This window comes from Anticarsia gemmatalis, chromosome 2 (assembly GCF_050436995.1).
Source record: "Anticarsia gemmatalis isolate Benzon Research Colony breed Stoneville strain chromosome 2, ilAntGemm2 primary, whole genome shotgun sequence".
Classification (NCBI taxonomy): domain Eukaryota; kingdom Metazoa; phylum Arthropoda; class Insecta; order Lepidoptera; family Erebidae; genus Anticarsia; species Anticarsia gemmatalis.
The window spans coordinates 202,587-226,039 of NC_134746.1; the positions used below are offsets into that span (position 1 = coordinate 202,587).

General features: G+C 37.9%; 1 protein-coding gene across 5 annotated transcripts in view; it reads left to right on the forward strand.

Moving 5' to 3' along the window:
* Positions 1–23,453, forward strand: part of Cad96Cb (protocadherin Fat 4-like Cad96Ca) — a 32,082-nt gene that overhangs the window by 3,777 nt on the left and 4,852 nt on the right. For 4 of the 5 annotated variants that reach the window (XM_076123519.1, XM_076123528.1, XM_076123536.1 and 1 more), the window contains exons 2-9: positions 3,183–3,310; positions 14,256–14,354; positions 19,513–19,602; positions 21,216–21,415; positions 21,730–21,930; positions 22,183–22,410; positions 22,689–22,880; positions 23,190–23,405. In XM_076123519.1, the coding sequence (XP_075979634.1) occupies positions 3,250–3,310; positions 14,256–14,354; positions 19,513–19,602; positions 21,216–21,415; positions 21,730–21,930; positions 22,183–22,410; positions 22,689–22,880; positions 23,190–23,405 (1,287 nt within the window). In that variant the 5' untranslated portion in view covers positions 3,183–3,249. The remainder of the gene's footprint in view (positions 1–3,182; positions 3,311–14,255; positions 14,355–19,512; positions 19,603–21,215; positions 21,416–21,729; positions 21,931–22,182; positions 22,411–22,688; positions 22,881–23,189; positions 23,406–23,453) is intronic. The other variant, XM_076123547.1, reaches the window with a different exon arrangement.

Genomic DNA, 23,453 nt, shown 5'->3' on the forward strand with positions numbered 1-23,453 from the left:
TTAGCTGGCAACAGTGCTGAAAAGGCTCCTTCTAGCACTCTCTTGCTTGATCTACTGACTGCTGTTTCGTGTCGGAGGGGAAAGATCAAGAAAACCTGCCCCTAAATTGAGTTGAATCACTCTTCCAAGAACATAATCTAAGTATCTTTGTCACAGTCAATCAACCACTGGCACGGTGAGCTGCCTCGTGTGCCAGTGGCCTAGTATCTGAGATCCCGTAACGATAACATAACTCACAATGTCCCATGGTTCCCACCGCTGCACGGCGAACATTGAATAATGTCTTATTACCGTCCCACACTATCAAGTGTCGGTAATAACTCATTGCTAATAGATCGACGCACGCAATACTGCAGATTAATATATCCATATAATTAAAATAAATACATAAAATCTCGTCTTCTTCCTATAGGGGTAAACTCGACTCGTAGCTAGTTGCGCCCACCGATTAAACGATCAGTGGGTTAAATGTTGGCGCGGTCACTCTTTAAATGGGTGACCGTATAATGGTATGTAAACTGAGCGTCTCCGTGATTCGGAGGGCACGTAAATAGTCGGTCCTGGTTGTTTTCAATTAAGATAATAGTCGTAAAGCCATGTCAAAGGCTTTTCGGGCGGTTGAAACAATATTGACACTAGGTTGACCACTAACCATACTACAAAATAAAATAAAACTTCCTTTCCTTCATTCACATCCATACATTTAGTCATACGGGATTAAACTACTACTTATTACCATTACATTCATAATATATTATGCTTTTCCTGAAGGGCAACGACTACGGAAACTCAGTTCAATTGAGACATCATTTATTTATTTAGGTCAAATGTCAATACTCATGATTGTCAAGTAATAATGTATGAATTAAAGGTCGACAGTTCGGGAAAGGTGCTTAACCTTTTGATAGATTTGTTATAAGTATTTCTGTTTTGTTTAGTTTTTGTTTTTATTGCTTATTATGTAGGTACTAATCTTCATGTTTGTTTTTATTTAAATAAACCCCCTGCCGTATAGAACTTTAAATATACGTAGATACTCTCATACAATTTCTTTGACCTCCAGTTACTTGTTCGCGAATAAAAGCCGTAATGTGGAAAATATCTACTGAGAATAAATAATTATCTACACTGAATCACCAAAAGGTCACATTTTCCCACCTTCGCGCTTCAATCGAATCAAACTTACAAATTGTCAATCAAATAATTTCTAAATTATAGCAATCATTGATGGCTCAGAGCCATTCCGAATCAATCATTGAGTAACTAAATATTTATTTAATGCTTTCACTAATTTCAAATGGAATTGCTCTGCAATTACGATGTCGTTGACCGGGTAGTAATAAATGTTGAATTATGAAGGTTGTAAATAAATAATACTACTTTCTGATAGCCCTATTCTGTGCTTCCTTTATTGAGCTTCGCTATATGTATATATACTTACTAACATACTTATAAGTAAACTTATTAGCCACATTCTTAATCAATTAGAGTATAAGTATACCTATCCCCATGACGAGTGATATAACTCGCGCCCGTGACAGCTGAGACCGATTGGGAGTTGGGACGGCTGAATGAACAAGCGTGGCTTTAGTAGAAGACCACCCACCTGGTACTTACTAAGTAACTTCGTACGGTCGTTTGATCATCACAGTAGGTACAGTACCACGGGCCCCTCAGGCTTCAGTAATACGTAACAATATATAACACACAAGTAGGTAACACTCATATACTCATATGTATGTTTCGGTTGAAGAAAGCGAAATGTTCTAGCGATCGCGGCGCTGATGCTGATATTCTTTCCGCTTTCTAAATACAGGCCCGACAGTTCGCGAGCACAATACATATTTAAATAATCATCTAATAGAAATAAAGGGTCTTGTTGGTAATAAGACGATAAACGTGCAAGTGTTTTAGGGTCCCGAACATGTGATAAACATCGAAGACCTACTTCTTTTCTGTATACAATAGAATGTTTTCAGGCTCATGTGGTAGAAGTGAGACTATTAACGTTCTTTCGAGAACTTTAAAGTAATATAAGTTGCTTCTAGAAATTCCTATAAGTAGACCAAATCAAAACCTAATAATGGATTTTTGTCTAATTTGCCTGATCCCATCTGGAAATGAATTCTGGGCATTACTGGACAACACGTTCATTAAGTTTTTTTCAAATTTCAAATTCAGCAATCTAAGTTAAACCACAAACATCACATCAATTAGCTAAGATCTAGAGACAATACGGAAAAATATGTAGGCTATATAATTATGTCTGCTCTAATTGCTAAATGCGCGAGTTTCTTTAGAAAAGCTGCGTACATGTAGGTACCTACGTCAACGTCACCTTACGTTGCCTCGTGTTGCCTCGTGTTGCCTCGCGTCGCCTCGCGTCGCCTCGCGTCGCTTGGACATCGTCAAGTCGAAAGTAATAACAGTTACAATTACTAGATCTCTATCTGTAACTGCGCATTGTGTAAATTGTCACCAGATTCATATCGCACACTGATTGTTTATTTATTATTTTTTTCTTTTTTATTATACTTACCTACTGCTTACTGTTGACTCAATTGTGAATAATAGAGTCATTATAAAGATTAGGTCTAGAATTCGTAGTATTAGAAATGTTCATGAGTACCTACATAGACTTGTATGTAATTATTGTCATTTTTTTAACTACTTAATATATTAATACCGGTAAAGTGAATTAAATAAGAAATATTACAAGGTTCTTAGGTAGCACATTGATTTCCTTGAAAACACAAGTATTGTGTAAACGATTTGCCTCAGGTAGCTTTTCGATGTAAACCAAATGTTTGCACCACTTCGTACTGCAGAATAGTTTTATGCCCTACATTGTTTAATCTGTATGCAGAGCATTCGGGCAATGCTTAAGTCAGTTCGGTACAAAACGGCCTTTAAGCAAGAAGTCCTTTCACGTCTTTTGATGCGTATTCTGTTTTCGTTTCGTTTTCCAACTCATGAACATTTTTCTGAAAGTTCTGTAAGAAACCGGGGGGTTTCTGAGTACATTTAACGCTAGTTTTTCTATTCAATTGGGTTTTTTTAATATGAGTTTTGACACTATTGAATAGATAAACTACCGCTAAATGTACCTCAAAAAGCGGGGTAAGTCACTGCAAGAGGGTTTGGTTGTGATACTTGTGATCAACATGAGTGTGTTTGTGCAGGTGCAGTGCAGCGCAGTGGAGAGAAGCAGAGCGGCTCGCGGCATGCGTCCGAAGCGGTAGCGGCAGCATGCGCGCCGTCCCGCTGTGTCTCGCGCTGCTCGCACTAGCGCGCCACACACATGCACAAGGTACCCTAATCTACATAATATACATACATTAACACATTTTTGAAGCTCCTGAAAGCTCAGATAAACGGATCACCAGCTGCTGGAAGATAAAGAAACGCAATATTTAGTTTCCCCACTATACCTGCCGTTTCCGGCGTTACAATGAATGGTATCGCGCTATTTATCCCATTGGACATGGTATGCAATTATACTACAGAATATGATATCGACGATAAGCCCTTAGTTACTTTCAAGCATATGTAACTGAACACAATTAACGAGAAAAATCTTGAAACATCCTTTCACAAGTGATTTTAAAAAATAAAATAAGTGATTAGTACTAGTAGCAACGTGACAGAACAGTCAAGTGCTTAAATACACATAACACACGCAATAACCACGAAAAGAGTGTTTGACCGTTGTATTTCGCATGCTCAGCGTACGGCACTGATGAATGGCCAATAGTGTGACGGTAGAGCCCCGATCACTAGACTATAGGCGACTATAGTGAATGTGTACGACTGTATCGCCTCATAATCACGCCTTTGTACGAACATTGCGTGCTACATATTGTTCTGACAATTATTTCATGAACACGTTTCCTAGAATTAAGCAAGTGTTTATATTTTTTTTTTATGCGGGATTTGTAGAAACAATAACATAGGTCAGACCACCTAATGTTAGTGGGTTTTTTGAGTAAATTTCGATGAAGCTCATTGGTTGCTTCCTGTTGAAGGGTCGCTTGCTATAATAGTGGGCATTCACTTTTTTACATTTTACCAAAGTATGTTTTTCACTACTTGTATAAAATGGGATGTCGAGTTTAAGTAAAGACTAAGTACAACTATAACAGATGCAATACCAAACATTCAAATTGCCATATTATAAAAAAACATCAAATAAAAAAAATGTTTAAACACAAAGTCTGTCCATTCTATTGCAAAAACAAAATACCTATTTTATGTCTTCTCTAATTTGTTTATTATTTTTAACTTGGCCTATGGCACTGTAAGTCACATATCTTATTACACCTAATAAAACTGTATTTTATACATCCACCAACAGTTATGTACAAACTACATAAGTGTTCGAAACGATGTAAACATTAGTGTGTTCGTCCGCTCTCGTCGGCGAAGTTTCACAACCAGCCACATTCAGCCGGCCATTCTTCGCTCGCCAAATTATCCTTAGGAAATACAAGCCGTTTGATACTTCGCTGACTACAGTTGAGCAATCGTACAGAGAACTCAACTGAGACTTAGGTATTACAATAAGTATTTTCATTTTAAGTTGGGACTATTTTTTGTATTCGGCTTACCATTTTAAATGATTTTCTACGTCAATTCCTGGTAATTTTGTACCGATGTAGTTTTTACGGGTTCACTTATTATATACTTAATACGTTATTCATTTAATTGATTTGTATGGGATTTGTAATGTTAATTAAACGTGCTGATTTCCCCTAAAAGATAAGTAAATGTAGAGTTTTAAAACAGTTACCCATATTTCGTCCTACGATCGTTTCAGAAAAGTGTCTAACTTTTAATCGCAATAAAATTCATAAAAGCAAAGTCCAATCTGGTACAATTTGCATATCACTACTAAACGTGACAAGAGCAAACATATCCGAACAAAGAATCACGGCATATTACTAGCTGGATCAAACAAGTGCTGTTTTATTTGTTGACGCGATAGTAGGGGGAGTTGGGGGGTGTTAGGGGGCAGGTACCGGCTGTAAGGGGTTGTATCGCGTTCGCTGACCCCCGGCGCTGTCCACTGGCCCACTCGACTCCGTAACCCTCTTGACACATTTCCTATTTCTAAGTACCGCGGTGGCCGGTGGGCAAGATTTATTTACCGACATTTTAGTTTTTATTGCTGTTTTTTTTTGTTTGAAGTTTATTTAAATCGGATATTACGGGTTTCTAACTTAGTTTTATTTGTTCCTTTAAAGTATATGATTCCTATAATTTGATAATACATAAAAAAATATGTAGGTATTTAAGCGAGCATGCCTTTTAAGAGGCACTTTAGTAAACTCTTAATAACTGTAAATTAGTTTATTTCGATGCGAAATCGAAAAAAGATGATTATACCGGATAAAGGATAGAGCGTTTATTTCTGTTGTGCGAGTTCTTTTAATGATTGTTTATCTAATTTTTCATCCTTAAGAAACTACCAAAAACCAGCTGAAGGAGGATAAAAGATTGTACTCGAACAGAATCGCGCGGCTCTGCTAGTTTTAAATAAATTGTAGATTTATACGAAACCCAAGAATGTTAAGCTAAATCCCATCACTAAAGTATCTATTGTATGGGACTTTTTGCAACCTCCGCTCTTTATGTAGACTGATGGGATTCATGGGATTAATGAATGAATATTAACAAGTAGCGATAAACTAACTGTAACAGCAACAACACGAGCTAATTCTCAGTGATTCCTACAAAAAATACTCGCATTGAGAACCATTGGTAATGGAGCAGAAACATTTGAGTATTTGTTAGCTCTTTGTACAAATCGACTAAGAATTTAGATCATCGTTGTCTCAGATATTCGCTACATACAAATCTTAGAATATTCTTACTTTTTACTACTAACTAATTCACGAAAGTAACCACCTATACAAAAACTTATATTTAGAAAAAGTCTTATAAAAAGTATTTAATTTTGTTGTAATAACTTATTGCTAAATATATTTTTTGCTACCGTATGTACCGCACAAAGTACATCTCGTTAACAAATACAAACTGAATTAAACCAAACCACATGCTGTATCGTCAATGTCACACAACCATCAATTGACCATATAGTGGCTCACTTCATTCACGGTTGTGGTATCAGTACCGTCGCGTGATGGTCGCGTGCCATCGTGCACTCACAGTGCAGGCAGGTCGGTGACCTCACAGCCTACACTATACAGCTCATAGTCCCCACTGGCCATTGTCCACTAATCACTTACTGAATCGCTGTACTACTCACTGACCACTACTAATATAAAACCTATTCACTCCACTGTAATCGATCTACTTTTTGCAAACTTCAAGCGAATAGTTGATTTACTAAGAAATCGTTAATCTTTATTTGTTTTCCACATGCTACGTACATTTCTGGGTATTCAAATAAGTAGAAATTACTGTTTGTTTATTGTTCAACTAAACGTATTAGATGTAATTTGATATTGTTTTGTGAATGTTGAAACTAACTCCGGCAGTTTTTATTATAATGCTTAATGGAAAACAAAATTAAACGAATCAGTGAAATAGTACCTACAAATTATGATGCTCGGTTTCTGATGTACATTTAGCGGTAGTTTATCTATTCAGACTGTCATATTTATATGAGCTTAAACGCTATTAAATAGATGAACTCAAAAACCGGCGGTAGGAAAGGGAAGAAGCTTATATTTATCGATTAAAAATATATTCTCACAACTACTAAGTTTACATGTAAACAAGCATTGGCATGTAAAATCTAGTGTTTTCATACAAATAATGGTGCATTAAATTGAATTACCACAACAATCGCTTGCATGATACACCATGATAGTATTCATTGACAAGCTTTACCTGTGACACAGATATCATTGTCCCATTACCCTTCCATTCAGAACATAGAACGAACGACACAACATATTAAACACATGACATGCATAGTAAAAGTGAAATTGTAATCAGAAATCAAATTGATAATCTTGGTATATGGAATTAATGTCAGATTAGTAGTTCGCAGGCATAAAGAGTGGTTTCAGTAGAGCGTTTACTTGGGTGCTATAGGTAGACAACTTAGTAGTAAGCCTTGGCATGCGAAAAATGCGTCGTAGCGCATTTCTGCGGAGGCGTATTATTATGAAAGTATCAAGCTCTTCGCGTACTGAAACGAATACAACAGAACGACATTGAGCAGAGCCGCATGGGTCCGTTAGTATTTATATAATTCTGTGTATTTCAGTTCATGACAATATGTATTCATACCAGCTGCATAAGCCTACAGGTCACTGATGTTCTTCTCCTATTTTGTACACTTCTGCAAGTCGCTCTCAAGGCTCTTTGCTAAGTTGTTAGACTACAGTTTTAAAGGATTTTATTTTAACGCTATAAGTAGTCAAACCGTGAAAGTTTTGCCTTCAGGCCTAAGCTTAACGGCTGCTGTCTATTAACAGGTACCAAGACTAATTTGATAATTGACATAAAGACCGATTGCGTGCCCTGTGGTGGCCGATATAAAGCCGTATTTCAAAAGGTACCTTGGAGATTTAGTTGGAGTTTTATCTCAAAATCGCATGTCCCAACCTTTTAACTTAGCAATAATGCGAATATTTTACGGCACATACGTGACTTAAAATAATAGTGATTGCTTCACATTTGAAACAGTTAAACTAATTTATCTCGTAAAGTGCTTTTAAGGGAGAAAAGCGTGGAGATTGTGGGCACGGTGCACGCAACACTTATTAAATCGATTCAGATAATTAACTGTTAGTAAATAGAGCGATTGATTCTTGTAAAAGTTTCTTATGATATCTGATATTGAATAAAAAAGCTGCGTGTTGATGTCCGTTTTGCGATTTTTAAAGGATTTTGTTTACAATGGCTCTGGACAATGGCTAGTTTGTTCAGTAAATAAAATAGCAATAGGTTGCTTATTGAAGGTCTTTCCCTGTAGTGAAACTATAAGCGTTTAACATAGGCTTTTTCATGAGAAGGTTATCAATAAAAATCTGCCTAAATCATTGCCTTTTATAACTCTTTATTTTATTTTATTACAAGTTGCATATACTTTACACAATTTCATGTCCATGTTGTAGCAGATGACTGCAAAGATAGGACGAAGTGAAGGGAGAGTGTAAGGAAGGCTTACCGCACCACCATACGAGACGAATAGCCAGGAAGAGAGAGAGAGAGCACCTAACTTTTTAACAAACACCTGGTTCCATCTTCACAAAATGAAACAGACTAACAATATTGAAGTAACGTGTAATAATCATAATTACCAACAAACAGCAGTATTATTACGGCAATCACAATTAGTTCGGTATGACAGTTACAGAAACTGGCCGGTAGCGGGGTTCCTGCCCGCGCGGTGAGCCAACACTATATAATTGTTCCATCGATTTACTTAGTTAATCAGTGGGTGGGGCCAATTAGAACCAAAACCTGGTATTACATTTGTAATTAATTATAGTATTGGTTCATTTGTTGGTATAGCGAGTGCCTTAAGAATTAAGCTGGATTTTAAATGGAATATCGAGTTCCTAGCAGAGTAACTAGGTCAGTGGCCGTACAGGTTCCTAGTTTGCATTTTTTTAAATCTCGATAATTTGTCAGGTACATATGTGGCAAAAGGTAAGTAAAATGAGCTAGCAACACAACCAATGTTGTCCGCATTGAAAGTGCATCCAGTGCAGTCTGAAATTAGGTCACAGAGCAGCTTCAAAATATGTTTAGTCAGTGTGAAACAACCTTAGCCACATATAGATATTATCAAAAGATCAACACAGATCGCAATGTATTACAAACTAGTATTGCTCCATCAGTGTAGTGGGCTATCGTCCGATCAGTCTCGCTGTCCATTGTGCAGGCGACTTCCTCCCGGTCTTGTCGTTCCATTGCCGTCTCGGTGAGGTAACGGTCACCACCACCCACCACACAGGAAGTATTGCAACTCATTTTATGCTTGAATTTCGGTGAAATGCAATAAATAATGAACAGTTCGTTACGCGGTAATTTCAGTAATAAGTAGACGATAATGTTGGTTTAGTGGGTAAAATAAATGGTGACCCAGATATCAATATTCGTCATTCAAAATTAAATTTCTTAACAGGAAATCTGTTGCGCACTGTTTTGTAGAATTAAACGAAATTTCACACTTAATAATGAGCTTCTTTCTTCAAGAAAACACACATATTTCACATATTTTATTTAATAACAAAAATAATTAGATTTTAACAATTTTGCACGCATTAAGAGTTTCAGTCAGTTTTTCAGCCGCTAAAAAGCCAGTTCTTGATAGTTCTGTTTTCAAATACCGTCTCGTGAATTAAATCAGTTTATGATTAAACGTGAAGTTTTAAATTACCCGTAAAAAAAACTGTAGAGCATAAGTACTTTAGTAGGTAATACATCGAGGCCTATGAACCTGTAAACCTCACTATTTACAATCGCTCCTTCCTGTTTCTTGTTTCACACAGTCGTTGTCGACACGAACTTAAGGCAAACACTTAAAAATTAAACGACGTGGAGATTATCGCGTTACTTCAAGTTACTTGTAGACTGTAGTGAACACGCGAACGAATGAACTATGGATATAATGGCCGGTGAAAAATTGGAGCAACTTGTTCTACATACTAATACGACGGATATTCGCGATAGTGACGTGATTCATGTGAAGTTTGCACAACACTGTTCACTTCAACTTTTTAAACATGAACTCTGTATGCAGCATACTCGCTTCTATTACTACATTGTTCTATATTTAATTTTGCTGTATTACTTTTGCATAACATTAGCAAAAGATGGAACGTTTTGGTCGAGACCGTAGGCCCGCATTTAACTATTCTACGATCGTTCAGACAGAGCCATAGATATAGGCATCCTTGAACAACAAAATTAGCGTCAGTATTGCATAAAAAATCAAAATTACCTGACCTCTTTGGAACGGCACCCCTCTCGTGTTGGGCCGTAATCATATTGACTTCTTGTACTTAAGAGGAGTCCCGCATAAAAACGTATACATAATTTAGTACTTACATCTGTACTTCAGTACTTCTTCTTCCTGCCAAATTTCAATACCACCGGACCTTCAATGCTACCCGTTTTGTTTATCTAACACTAGACATTGAACATAAGTACCACCAGGTAGTGGAGGTACTAAGCAATGGTGAATCGAAATAATAGTCGTACAACACACAATCACCCGAGCTGTCGGATATTCATTGTTCTTCCAACCGTCGTTATTAATCCAGCGATACTCTTCCTTTTGTTTCTTAAACATTTTGAATTAATGCCCGCAAATTACTCCTCGAGGTTGTACGAACATAATGTTTACATCTTCTGTTCAGGATATCCTAAATATAATGAGGAAAATTCGAGATGTTTTGTAGCTTAAAATAACAACTTGCGTGTAATGCGTATTTTTTTTGCGAAGTTAAGCCTTGTACATAATTAAGCATCCTTTATATTCGTTTAAGCATAAATATAAATATGACAACATAACAAAACTGTCATTCTCCAGATTTCACGTGATGTAAAATTACTTATGTTGAAGATGTGTTGAAGTCAAATTCCTTACATCACATGTAGCGATAGATCTTTACAACTAATTTTTACACAGAAGCAAAAAAGGAAAGTAACGTGCATTAAAATCACTTAATAAATAAATCTTCAAGGACTTTCCACAACACGTTGAATCATTTATATTGAAGACAGTAGTAAAAAAATGGAAGAAATCGGTTCGTGTAATAATTACTGTGCATTCAACTCAAGTGTTAGGATATAACATCCTCAGGAACTCCATTTATACAAGTTATGTATAACCCGCCCATTATGTACTAACTATTCAAAGTTAAGTAAACGCCAAATATTTCTGAGTATCGTAATCCATAATTGATTTTGCCCGAGCAACACTGATGTCAAAATTAATTTGGTAATCTGTTCTAATTTGAATTTGCATCGATGTTAGTGTTACGCAAGAAACAGTGCGCCGGCGTCACACCGTCACACTCTCTCTTCAAGAATATCCATATTGTATTCATGGTATTTCATGGCTTAGAAACAAAATAGACTGTTTGTTTTGTACGAGTCACGCCTATTTGTACTTAATTGACTATTATAAGTCAAATATAGAGCGGAGAATTTTTTGTAATAGCTTTTTTGTGCGATAAAAGGGTGTCAAATTATTCATTTTGTATTTATAATGAACTTGTCTGGTATTATAGGGGTATAATGTTACGTGAAATGAGTTGTAATCTCATACAAAGGTTAAAGGTTAAAAGATATCCATTGATATTTGCCTACTATTGTGCTCGATACATTTTTAAGTTAACAGCCTATTGTAGTTGTAATAGCATATTTAAACCTTCACAATACAAAGCGTAACAAAGTTCAGCAAATAAATTGTTGATGATTGTAAGCTCGGTCAATCTTCATTCAATGGGAACCAGTTACAAGAGTTGAACTGGCCACCTCTCTGTCTAATCTGTTTCAGAGTATAAAGTTGAAAATTAAAATTAGATGAAAACCTAAGCGAATTTCTAAAATAACTTTGAGAATATGATGAGATGGAAATGTGTGTGTAAAATAGGTATGAAAAAGTCTTCATGTACTTTTTAGGAACATTCAAGAACATTTCAACGCTACAAGCTTTACGAATCCAAATAATAATGGAACAGGTACAAATTCATGTGACAAGTAGCAGCAGGACGGTAGGACGTTGTCCGCGAGGGGTCGTGCTCCTTCAAGCGTGATTCCGCGCCACCACACTTGGCCACGCACACAAGACGACCACCGCCATACAATCACCACACACAATACACGCCCGATAACTTTGTGTATCGGAATATAGCAGCAGACCGATGCGAAGACGGAAGAAATAAAAAAGTAGAGCAAGAGAGAAGTGAAGTGAGAAGAGAGGTGTGTTGGTATTGGAGACGAAACTTCACGGCGTCATTCATTTCCTACGTCTTTTATTATTATGTTTCCCCTTTTTGGTAGTGGCTTGCTGCTATATTCCGACGTTTGAAGTTACTTGGCGCGTACATTCCACTTTCTACAATAACCTTTAAGAAGACACATTCACTTAAAATAATAAAAATAAGGATGTGAATTTTCAATAATTGTGTCCGTCTGTTACGTGAAGTGTTAATGACTGAATTGCATCTCAAATTACTACGTGTTATGTACTTATTACTACTTATCGCCGGATGAAAGTAAAGATTAACTGATCAACTCTCTTGTTATGTAATGAGTTTAAACATAAACTTGAGATGTACTTAAAAAAAGTGCACTGGGAAAAATAATCGCGCATTACATACATATATTGAGTGGAAATCCGGAGGCAGCGCTTGTGGTGCGATCCAAACTTACAAGTATCTATCACAAAATAATCTATCTCTTTCTGATATGTATGGACTATCTGCACATAAGTTTTCTATAAGTATTTATTTTCTATACAGGCTCTTTGCATTTTCTATTTCAAGTGCCGGAGCCGTCTTAAAAACAAGAGTGTTAATGACACTGAATTAATGAAATACACGATGATAAAACGCGTATCGCGATGAAAGTAAAGATAAAAAACGAAACGTTTTATCCATTATCTTGTAATAAGCTGCGTAATGTGGTAATGGCGATGACGAATCAGATCGGAAACCATCTTGTAATTCGAGAGATAGCCATCTGTTGGAGATCGCGTCCGCCTTTCCCCCGCACGTAACCGTTGTTTAAAGAATAAATTGTCCTTGAAATTATTGGAAACTGACTACTCTTTAGTGAAAAGCTTTCGCTCGATGCAATGAGATTAAGTCTTCGTAAATAATTATGGAGTTAGTGCATTGAACTTGCAGAAAGTTGGTGCAGTGGGAGCTGTTTCTTGTTACTTTTAGTTTTGAAAATAACTTATACTTTGGCATAATTTCTGTGTCACGGACCGCTAAACACAAAGTATAGACAGTAGACACTAGATATAGGGTACAACAATTGTAAAAGATGGTTTATACGAGTAAATCTGTATTACCATTCTGGCTCCCGAACTCAGGGAATTGGCATCATGTTGGCAAAGAAATCACTCAAAAGCATGCAACTTTTCAATCCTCACTCAGGTCATTTGCTATCGAACTATTACCGTTCGACTTACAAATACGTTTCTTGCAAAAAGTAAACAATTTTTCATAATTTCTTTCACACATGGCGTCTTGTTGATGAATGTGGAGTGATTGTTGAACAGCAACACGCTCGCGTGTGTTGCACGATTACGAGCTAATGACACCATCACGTGCAATTACTGAGAGTGCAATATTAATATTTAAAACCCTCACTTGCACTGCACGCCGGGAAACCGATCACTGGAACCAATCTTAACGCTCTAGGGTGAACATTAATTTCTTTAGACCAATTTTATGGAAACGCTTTTCACGCGATTTTTTGTACTTTACCAAAGACTTATAGAAGATTTTAAGAAATTCTTTATCGCGTGTTTTAGCAGAGAAAGAAATATTGTAAGGTAGATACTTAATGTCTAAAGCGTTCTTCTATGGTCTGTTCTGACATATTTTCAGCAGTACTCTACTGCTGAAAACACGTTTCCTCTAAGAATGTTACAAATAATGTTCCTAAAAACACCAATGTTATCTGACCGTTACTCGGGTGAATACAATTTTCGGAAAGACTCTCAGTGTTCGGTCCAATGAAAACGAAAGTGTAGAATAGAGGGCGCGCGGTCAGTCCGCCCCACATCGGTGACTATGAACCTGCGCCATATTGCCGCTAGTGTTGCCTTGTTGCCGGCGTGTTGCCGTGCTGCCAGGCTGCGGCGGAAGTGGCCGGGGGATTTATTGCGAGACGCCTTCCGGTGGCCCACTTGTCTCTGCGCACCTGCCATGAAAACGTTTCATTAACTTTACTATGCACAACTATTTTTGTTCTAATCTGTTTATTTTAATAGCGTGGGAAGTTATTCGAATTGTATTACAGGACGACAGATTTTCAACACTAACGCGTAATATTATTTCGTGATAAAATGGCCAACTTATAAATCATACTATAAGAGCATTGTTTTATTATTATTTAGCGTAAGTAGCGTTAAGGAAAATGTTCTATCACTTCATTATTAAACTTTAAGCGAGTCTGAAGTTGACTCTTAAGGTCTAACCAACTACATTATAAACATACACTAAAAGCCTTCAACCATACAAATATAAAGAAGTCTGCTGCTGGAATTCTACTCCTCTACGAGCTAACATACCACGCTGTATATCCAGGGCGGTTGTCATGGCGCGTGGGTCCGGGCGAGGGCGAGGCGAGCCCTGCGCCCGCGCCGCCCACCGTCGCCGCCATAGCTCTCTCCATCAAGTCCCGCGGTGAGTCGCCACTGGGACACGTACACCGTAGTTACCGACCTATGTATACCAGTAGACCACCTGATTTGATGGCATTATTCGTAGACAATGCACTTTTGTTCTGTAGACCTTAGACTTTACAAGAGAGAGCACCTATGTTTGTAATGTCCTTAGATGTTTACTTTGCAGAACGGCTTTTTACATAGAGTCAGTCAGCACTACAACCAAGCTATATTTATTGCAATTTTTTGTTTAAATTCCAAATCATAGATCACAACAAGCTCACAACGCATGACTTCGCACGAACAATAGACACAGCAGCAATATCTACCACCCCATTGTACTGTGATGTAAGAGGAATTCGCGAACACTTGCAAGTACTGGCACACTCCACACTCCACACGGCGCCAGGGCATCGACCCCACACCACACCACCATTGCGTGACCAACAATAAAAATAAAAGGAAGAAAATATGTTTTCCTGTAACTTGTATAGCGCAGGGGCTTATTAAATCATGCAGGACGTTTTGCAACTTTTCCGGAATTAGAAATGTAGGTGAAAGAGTTTTTCGTTGTTTATTTAAATAGAGATACATAATGAAAAGCTTTCATAAGATATGTAAATGAAAATGTATAGATTTGTTTATATTTTCTTTGAAACGAAAACCCTGCGGTACCTGTTTTATAAAGGCACATAAATCCTATACCTAGCCTACCCTTAGACCATCTTCAATTTTTTTAAGTACGAAAGAATCACTGAATGAAACAAAAACAACAATTAATTCAACATTGTGTAATGCTATTTTCGTCACTTCACACTGAGCAAGTTGTTTTACGAACATTCGCTAAACAGATTATGCAAGAAGCACTTCACCCTTAAATTATTTGCAAACGTAATACATATATAAAAATTTTATGAACAAATTAAAATCGTTTCGTAGTCAGTTGCTCGCTTTCGAGTCACTTTCACTGGGCGTTTGTGATGAAACTGACGCCTGGCCGCCATAAGTGGTTTATTGTTAAGGTGACCACTTATCTTGAGGAGTTTAGGGCGGTAAATTAACCAAACTTAATAAATGATTTGATGTTCCTTTTGATCTAGAGATGCTGGATGTAATGAAAAAGTTATCAAAGTTATGTAGAGCTGCAAATCACATAGCAGATGCTTGATATCTTGGTATTGGTCGAACCGTTATTAAAAACTAGCTCGAGCCGTTAGCAACTTTGATGGATGCCTGAATCTAGTTTAGTCAAGATGAGTCTCCTATGCCTGTCATCTAATGAAAACAGCATCAAGCGACAGCGATAGGTTAATTGAAAGTAGCTCAATCTTACAAGATTGCGTCTGCTTATGGTTTCGATGTAAGTAAACGCTAGCAGGTCAAAAAAGCAAACGTATTCTCTTCTCTCCTACATGGAAATACGGTAACTGACACATTACATGTGCTTAAGTGGTTATAACTTTTCAAATTACACTAAGTACAGTGGTGCGCAGGCGCAGGTTAGCGTGTGGTCTATGGTCACGCTCGTGATAGGTTACGGAAACCATCAGCGATGATGATCTAGGGAAAGCGAACTCAACCTTGAGGTTAATTTTAGAGAAACGATGGCAATTTTCTCTTAGAGGTCGATAATTTGGACGATTTCTTGCCATTTACCTTTTTGACCCTCGGATAATGTAATCTTCTGTTATGAGATGTTTTATTACTTTCGACAACGCTATAGTAAGTACTAGTTAGGTTACATTACTGGGTAATATGTGTGTATGTTTTCGAAAGCACCGTGAGAAGGATCTACAGACGAAATAAGTAAGCCCTCTTCTTCCTAAAGTATCACATGTGGTATCGTCTTAGAATAAATGTTGCCTAGCATTTTTTAAACATATTCAGCTGCTGTAAAACTATTTTTTTGTTTAATTTCGAAGTACATATTCCATCAAAATATTCAAGTGGCACTTGAATGTGAGGTCACGGTTGGCTGTGTAGCTGTAAGGTGACGTAAACGATTGTAATAATTTCAAAACGTTTGTTAGTATACCTAGTGTGCACCTCCCCACACTTGTGAGTGACGCTACCACGCTACCACGCCACTAGAGCTACTACCATCAAAATAACTATGCTAATATTTACGCTATTTTAACTGTATAATGAAAGTGGCTACCTACTTGTATCCATTTAAATTATAATACGTAATTCGTATGAGGTGCCCTACTAAGGCACTTTACTTGAACTGGAGATAATATGTATGAGAAATCTTTATTATTAGTCATCATAAAATCGCGGCTGCTTCCGTATGACTAAGATGGAAAAGAACCGAAAGCTACTTATTAAGATGTGCAAAGATTTATTGAATGAACTGCTAAGCAAGGGTCTCTTCCCGTAACGAGAGGGAAATTAAACCTTGAGTCCACCGTTGAGTTAGGAGCAAACCTTGTATTAACTGCTTGTATTTATAAAACTATGTAGATACATAGTCTCATAGTCTAACCCCACAATGTTCAGTATCATATTGTTCTCAATCCACCAGTACTGTTATATCTGATTAGCTTATCTTCTCCAATATGCATATACAGTGATTAAAAGTATGAAGAATACGGTATGATCTAGTTGATATGATTGTGACCGTGCATCGTGCTGGCGAGTGGCGCGGTGGTGCATAATGACTCACACACACCTATAGCAGACAAAGTTCAGACAGGGATGTCCAATCAGTGTTTGAGCTATGCTGTTGCCAAATAATGCAATCTTTTGACTTGCTGACTCTGGTTATTGACCGTTTTATGTTGCTATCAAAAACTTGAATGTTTTGATTATTTAAGTCTAACAGAAATAGAGTACACGCTGTTAAGACTGAGAAGTTAATTTTCTTTTATTTCATGTATGACAAGATGTATGGATATAATTGCGAATGAAGTAAGGAACGTTGAGGGTACCAAGTGGCGTTCTCTGGTCTCCACCTACCCTTATCGGAAAAAAGCCTGATTTAATGTATGTATGTTGGTATAGTGGTCCATACCCGACATTGCCAACAATACAAACTCGAAGTACGGCCTGTGTGAATGCAGTTACGTAATTTTTTGTGTATCCTTTCGTATTTTCATGACTGTAATACGATATTGTTGTCGGGAAAAAATGTATGCATCCCTAAGTTCACGGTTCACGGTCCGCCGCGCGGCACCTCTTCTATTCTTTTTGTTCCATCGCTTTTTTCTCCAAACATAATAGAACTGTTGAACACTCGCACAGTATGACACGCGCGTGGAAGGATACAGCGCAAGTTAACGCAACCAACAACAGCTTCCTACCGCTTCCATTTAATACTACCGCGTAATTGTGTTAATTATTGTAATTTTAAGGATACTACAAATCAGTATAAGACAGTATGTTTCGCTGTCAGTCAATTTAACGTGAAGATTGTTATTTGAATTATGACTTAGTACCTACAATGTTGCAGTATCCGTTTACCCCGAACCACTGTAATTTTATTGTAGGTTCAAGGAGGAGTTTAGGGCAGACTTTAACATTTCAATGCGGTTTTAGAAGATAAAGTAATCAATTTTTGAATTACCTATCTATTTATCAGATGAAACCAAGTTAACATGTAAAAATGGTATTAAACTTTCGTTGTTCTCATTTAAATTTGAAATCAAGATGAAGCGAGGAACCAAGGCTTAATTATCTACGCACGCTAACCATTGACCGGTAATTGTCTAACTACCTATGTTACAACAAACGTCCCTATAACCAATCTAGAGCTAAAAGTTTAACATCCTAACAAGGCAGGAGCTATTTGCATAACCGTCGGTAGGTAATCTATGAATGAGGGGTGAACGTTTAAGGAAATGGCGGCCACCCCCCGTCCTCGATAGATAAGTGGAGTAGTGATGGAGTGACCCGATTTAAACACATTACACTGATAGCTGGGCCGATGAGGAGTTGTCCTACATTGTTACTATTGTGTTTCTATTGACGTTCTTTTGATGTTGACGCTGATATGAGGTTGATATTGTCAGGTATGTTCTAGTAAGGTCATGATTTTGTAGGGTATTGTTTAATGAGATTATTGGGCTGTGACTTCATATATGAGGTAAATTTGAATATAACCCAATACATTCTATTTACTTCAGAAAGGTTAATGACTCATCATCATAAAGTTGTCCCAGTTTCTGTTTCTTATGTACTTCTGTATTTAATTAGGTATAATTAGTATCATAGTTCACCTAATAAAAAAGAGGTAAATATGATTTGCAACCACGGATGTATTTCTCACTAGTGAATTATACAGACAAAATGCGCATAGACCAAATCAGTGTATAAAAACTACTCATTCATATAACTTTGCGTGAAAACGTTGAATAAATCGTGATAAGATTACACTAAAACTTGTAGTTTTCCTTGAGAGATATTAGATATTATTTGTTTTACATAATATACAATTCTATAGTATGTTACATACATAGTTTTTTAATTTTTGTATCAATTTGTTAGCAGTACACTCCACAAACACGGTTATATTGTTTTTAACTAGGCCGGTTTTGATTTTGTTCTGCTTGAATATATTTTTATTTCACGTGAACGTAGTTTCAAGTAGTTTCAAGTAGAGACGTATATGGTGATGTAGCACATTTTGTAAATGTATTGTGAATATTGCCTGACCACGGTGTGATTTCTGTTCATGCAGCGCACTTTGACAGCGATGGGAGTAGGCTCGGAGGTAATCTCGAAACAGCCTAGAACAATAAGCTGGGTACTCAACAAGGTCTTGAATTCTATGCCTGAAAGTAATTCTACGCTAGAGGAGACGAGCACTTATGGCAATTATGATTATTCATTTAGTGTATTACTTAAATCATGTAGCTGTTTTAAACAGGCCACCATCAGCTGCATGAAGTCACTGATGTTTTAAATTCTCAATTTTAACAGGGCTCTATATTAAGGAGTTAGACTATACTTCACTATAGAACTGCGCTCGTTCGTGGCTTTAAGAAAGTTCACACTACACAAATCTGTGCTCGGCTCGCTCCCCTAGCGTACAATCACCTTTAGAACATATACCCAAATACCACCAATATATATGTACATCAGTAATAACAAATTACCTGTCTATATAAGTGATTGAGTACCCAGCTTTACATTTACTTCCTAGTGCAGTGTGTTGAGTGATTACGTTCGTGTTGCAGCCATCCAGGACAGTCGGTGCTACTTGATGAACGGTGGAGCCGTCGAGAGCTTCTTCATCAGCGAGGATACTCCCGTCGGAAGTACTATCGGTGAGCTCTTCAACATTGGCAAATTATTATTACAAAGAACGAGATTGGCAGGAAAAAGTGGAATTTTAAATAGCACAAATATTTAAACAGGAAATGATGTATTTGCCTTATGTCGGTAGAAAAATGTATGATCGAGACAAAAGCACGGAAGTCAGATATTTGACCTTTCATAACTATTTTAGGCTCGAAGAAGATACTGATTTTTTTCCGCTTCCGAACAAGATTCGAATTCCACAGAGCATTGTTTTAAATTCTAGACTAAACTATCAATATTAGGGTCTGGAATTTTTCTATATTTTTTTTTTACCAAACCTGAAAATATTTAACTATTTACGCCCTAAACCTTCACAAAATACTTATTATTTCTTATTATCTTCCACAGTCAACACAGTATAGAGTCATTCGGGTCAAGTGTGCGCACTTTATCCTTTGGGACCACATTGTGAATTAGAACAGTATAATCAGTAAAATAAAAGTAACATATCAAAATAAACATTTATTAGACTACAATTTGGAAGACAAACCAAATCCGTAAGTATATAAGTTTTCATTCAAACAGACAAAAACAACTGAAAGTCGGAATGCGATCACTTGACCCGTGTTGTGGGTAAGTGTGCGCACAGCTATGGGGTAAATAGACGCACTTGGGGCACGTGAACGCATTGGTTAATTCTGACCGAAATTAATGATATTAATTAAATTATTTCACCAAGATTATCTAGCCTTTGAAGTAAATTTAATGAAAATTAACCAGAACCAAACATCTCCTTCTCAGAAAATCCAAACACAAAACCAACAAAACTACTTGAACATTCTAGGTATAAATAGAAAAAAATAAATAATCAAATGAAATAATTTGTACTGTTTCTGGCTTAAACCGACCTATTGAAGATGCAACTACGTTTAATTTAAGTCTTTTGCGAAGACATAACTCGCTTATACCAATTGCTTTACTTTTACCCTGTTCAATTAGAGCTTTTGCTTTAGCGATTTGTTTTAACAGTCGCAATTTCAGGTTTTTTTCTAATATAATTTCGAAGCATGGCGCTACACTAAAACAAATAAGTAAATAAGAGTTTATTTGGTACTAAAATTATATAAATTTATTATTATCTATAAGAATCCGGGCAAGTGTGCGCGTGCGCCCACTTACCCGCGCACACTTTCCCGCAGGCCCCAAAATTGAATATAAGAACCGCTGAGTCCAAAGTAATGAATATAACTTTATATCACGCTTACAAATTTCAACAACAATAACCATTTAATTAAAAAAACATGACTTTCCTGGTCTTGCTTTACAATCTTGCGTGTCAGAATGTTTTCCAAACAATAAGAAAGACACAATCAAATGGCCTAAAACAGTTTTTTGCGAATAAATAAAAAACAAAGAGTGGTGCGGCGCACTGACATGTCGCGACTAGTTCACGTCACTTGCAGCTACGATTGACCAAAACAGTCACCCGCGCCCCCTCACCCCGATCAGAGATATAGGCCCTGCGCTCACTTACCCACTGCGAACAGTTACCCCGAATGACTCTACGTGCTTAGGAAAAATACAAAAACAATCCAACAGTATCCATCATTCAATAAAATTGCCATTAATGTACTTCCAGGCACTCTAAGTGTAAATGGCGACCCAGGCGAGGAGCAGGGCGACATCACCCTGCGGCTGCAGGAGAAGGGCGCGGCGGTGGGCATCCTGCCCGGCACCAAGAACCTGACGCTCCTGCGCGCGCTCGACCGCGAGGAGAAGAGGGGACCTTCCAATGTTTACGTCAATGTACGATGTGATAGGAGGCGGACTACTGATCCGGTGAGATATTATACAAGCGTAATAATATAGGGTACTTTCTAAAAGGAATGGTAGCCATAATTCCTATTGCTCTTTGACTCACGCTGTTTGAAAAGTTTACGAAAGAACTTTAGATGACCATTAACATTTTCTTTCTACAAGTATCGAACTATGTCAATTTTATAAAAGGCTGTAAAAATGCTAAACTCATGTTAACGTAAACATGTTTAATAACAATACCATAAATTGGTTTCCTTCCATGACCCTTAATTGTTTCATAATACTAAACTTAATAACAAACTTTTAAATATTATCCTGTGTTCTTCTCTCTCCAGAGCTTCATAATCCCAGTATCGATCCGCGTGTGGGACGTGAACGACAACGCGCCGGTATGGCAGGGCGCGCCCTACAGGGTCCGGCTGTCGGAGCTCACCGCGGTCGGGACCCGGGTGGCGGTGGGAGCGAGGGCCACGGACGCGGACCAGCCGGGGCCACATGCTACTATACATTACTCAGTACTACCGGGACCACATAGCGTAAGTAGATATTAAACTGAAGGTTGATTTAAAATCATCATCCGTCTAATGTATGGCTATAAACATTTATTTATTAAGTACCATCTCTTTATTAGTTTACATTTTTTCTTTTTCGTGCTCCTTCAACGACTGAAGCAAGCGCTCTTATGTTTGGCTGTCTCCAATAGACTTTACTAACAAACGACCTCAATTATTTTCTTTGACTTGTGATTTAATCCACCTCTTATATTAACTAAATTGGTATTTTTGCAGGAGTACTTAGGCTTCCCGAACGAGTTGGACAGCGTGCTGATCATCAAGAAGCCGCTGGACTACGAGACCCTGAACAACTTCACGGTGACGCTGCGGGCGCAGGACGCGGGCTCGCCCCCGCTGCACAACGACACCACGCTGCACGTGCTCGTGCTCGACGCTGACGACCAGAACCCCAAGTTCAGTCACGAACATTATACTGCGGTGCTGCCTGATGATGCTAGAGAGGTAATAACACTTTATGTTCTTTGGAAATTTAAATAATCTTAAGGTAATTTAAGTCAACTTTTCATGAGATCCTTGTGTCTGTTGAATGAAGAAGAATTTGCTATACTTACCATATTTCATTGTCAGTATGACGTTTGATTTCAAGAAGTTTATTAGTGTGGTGATCAGTACTTAAGGTTTCACCTGACAGTATTCATAGATGAAAGGACATTCAATCAAGATTACCATGACATCCAATATAAGAGTTGAGAAACACATGACATTTTGATATATTCCAGGGCACTCTACTCCCCACATCCCCGGGTCCAATCTCGGCAGTGGACCAGGACGCGGGCATCAACGCGCCGCTGCAGTACTCGGCGACGGGCGACAACGCGCGCCTGCTGCTCGTCGACAAGGACACGGGGCAGGTGGCCGCCACGCAGCTGCTGCTGCAGGAGCTCAACCAGCCCGTCACTGTTGTTATTAAGGTACCTGACCATATTAACATGAGCTCACAACGCTAGTACCCGTAGATACGGCTGTTTTTGCAAATAAGTAAAATTCAATTGCAGAAGGTTGACCTCGTTTTAAAAAAATAAAAAATCAACTTATAGTTTTATTGTAGACACTGAGGGTTGAAAGCCTATAGCCTATTACCTTAGGATTAACTGACGAATACACAGAATACTATACTACGGACAATTAGTTATTACCTACAAATACGCCCTGTGCGGAAATATTGACAACTTGACTATGATCTTTTAAAAATATCTGTCATGCCATTTTGCATTTCCCAGGCGACACAAGTAGACAACTCGGACCGCTACGCACTAGCAACCCTATCCATCCGTCGCTCGTCTACCGGCAGTAGTACCAGCAGTAGTATCGGCAGTAGCTCTGGTGGAGGCGTGAGGTTTCGGCGCAAGATGTTCAGCGCGGCGGTGAGCGAGGCGGCGGCGCCCGGACACGTCGTGCTCACGCTACATACTGTACCACCTGCGTCTGCGCAACAGGTAACTTTCATTTGAAGTAGAGTACTTCATCATTAGACGTAGAAAGCC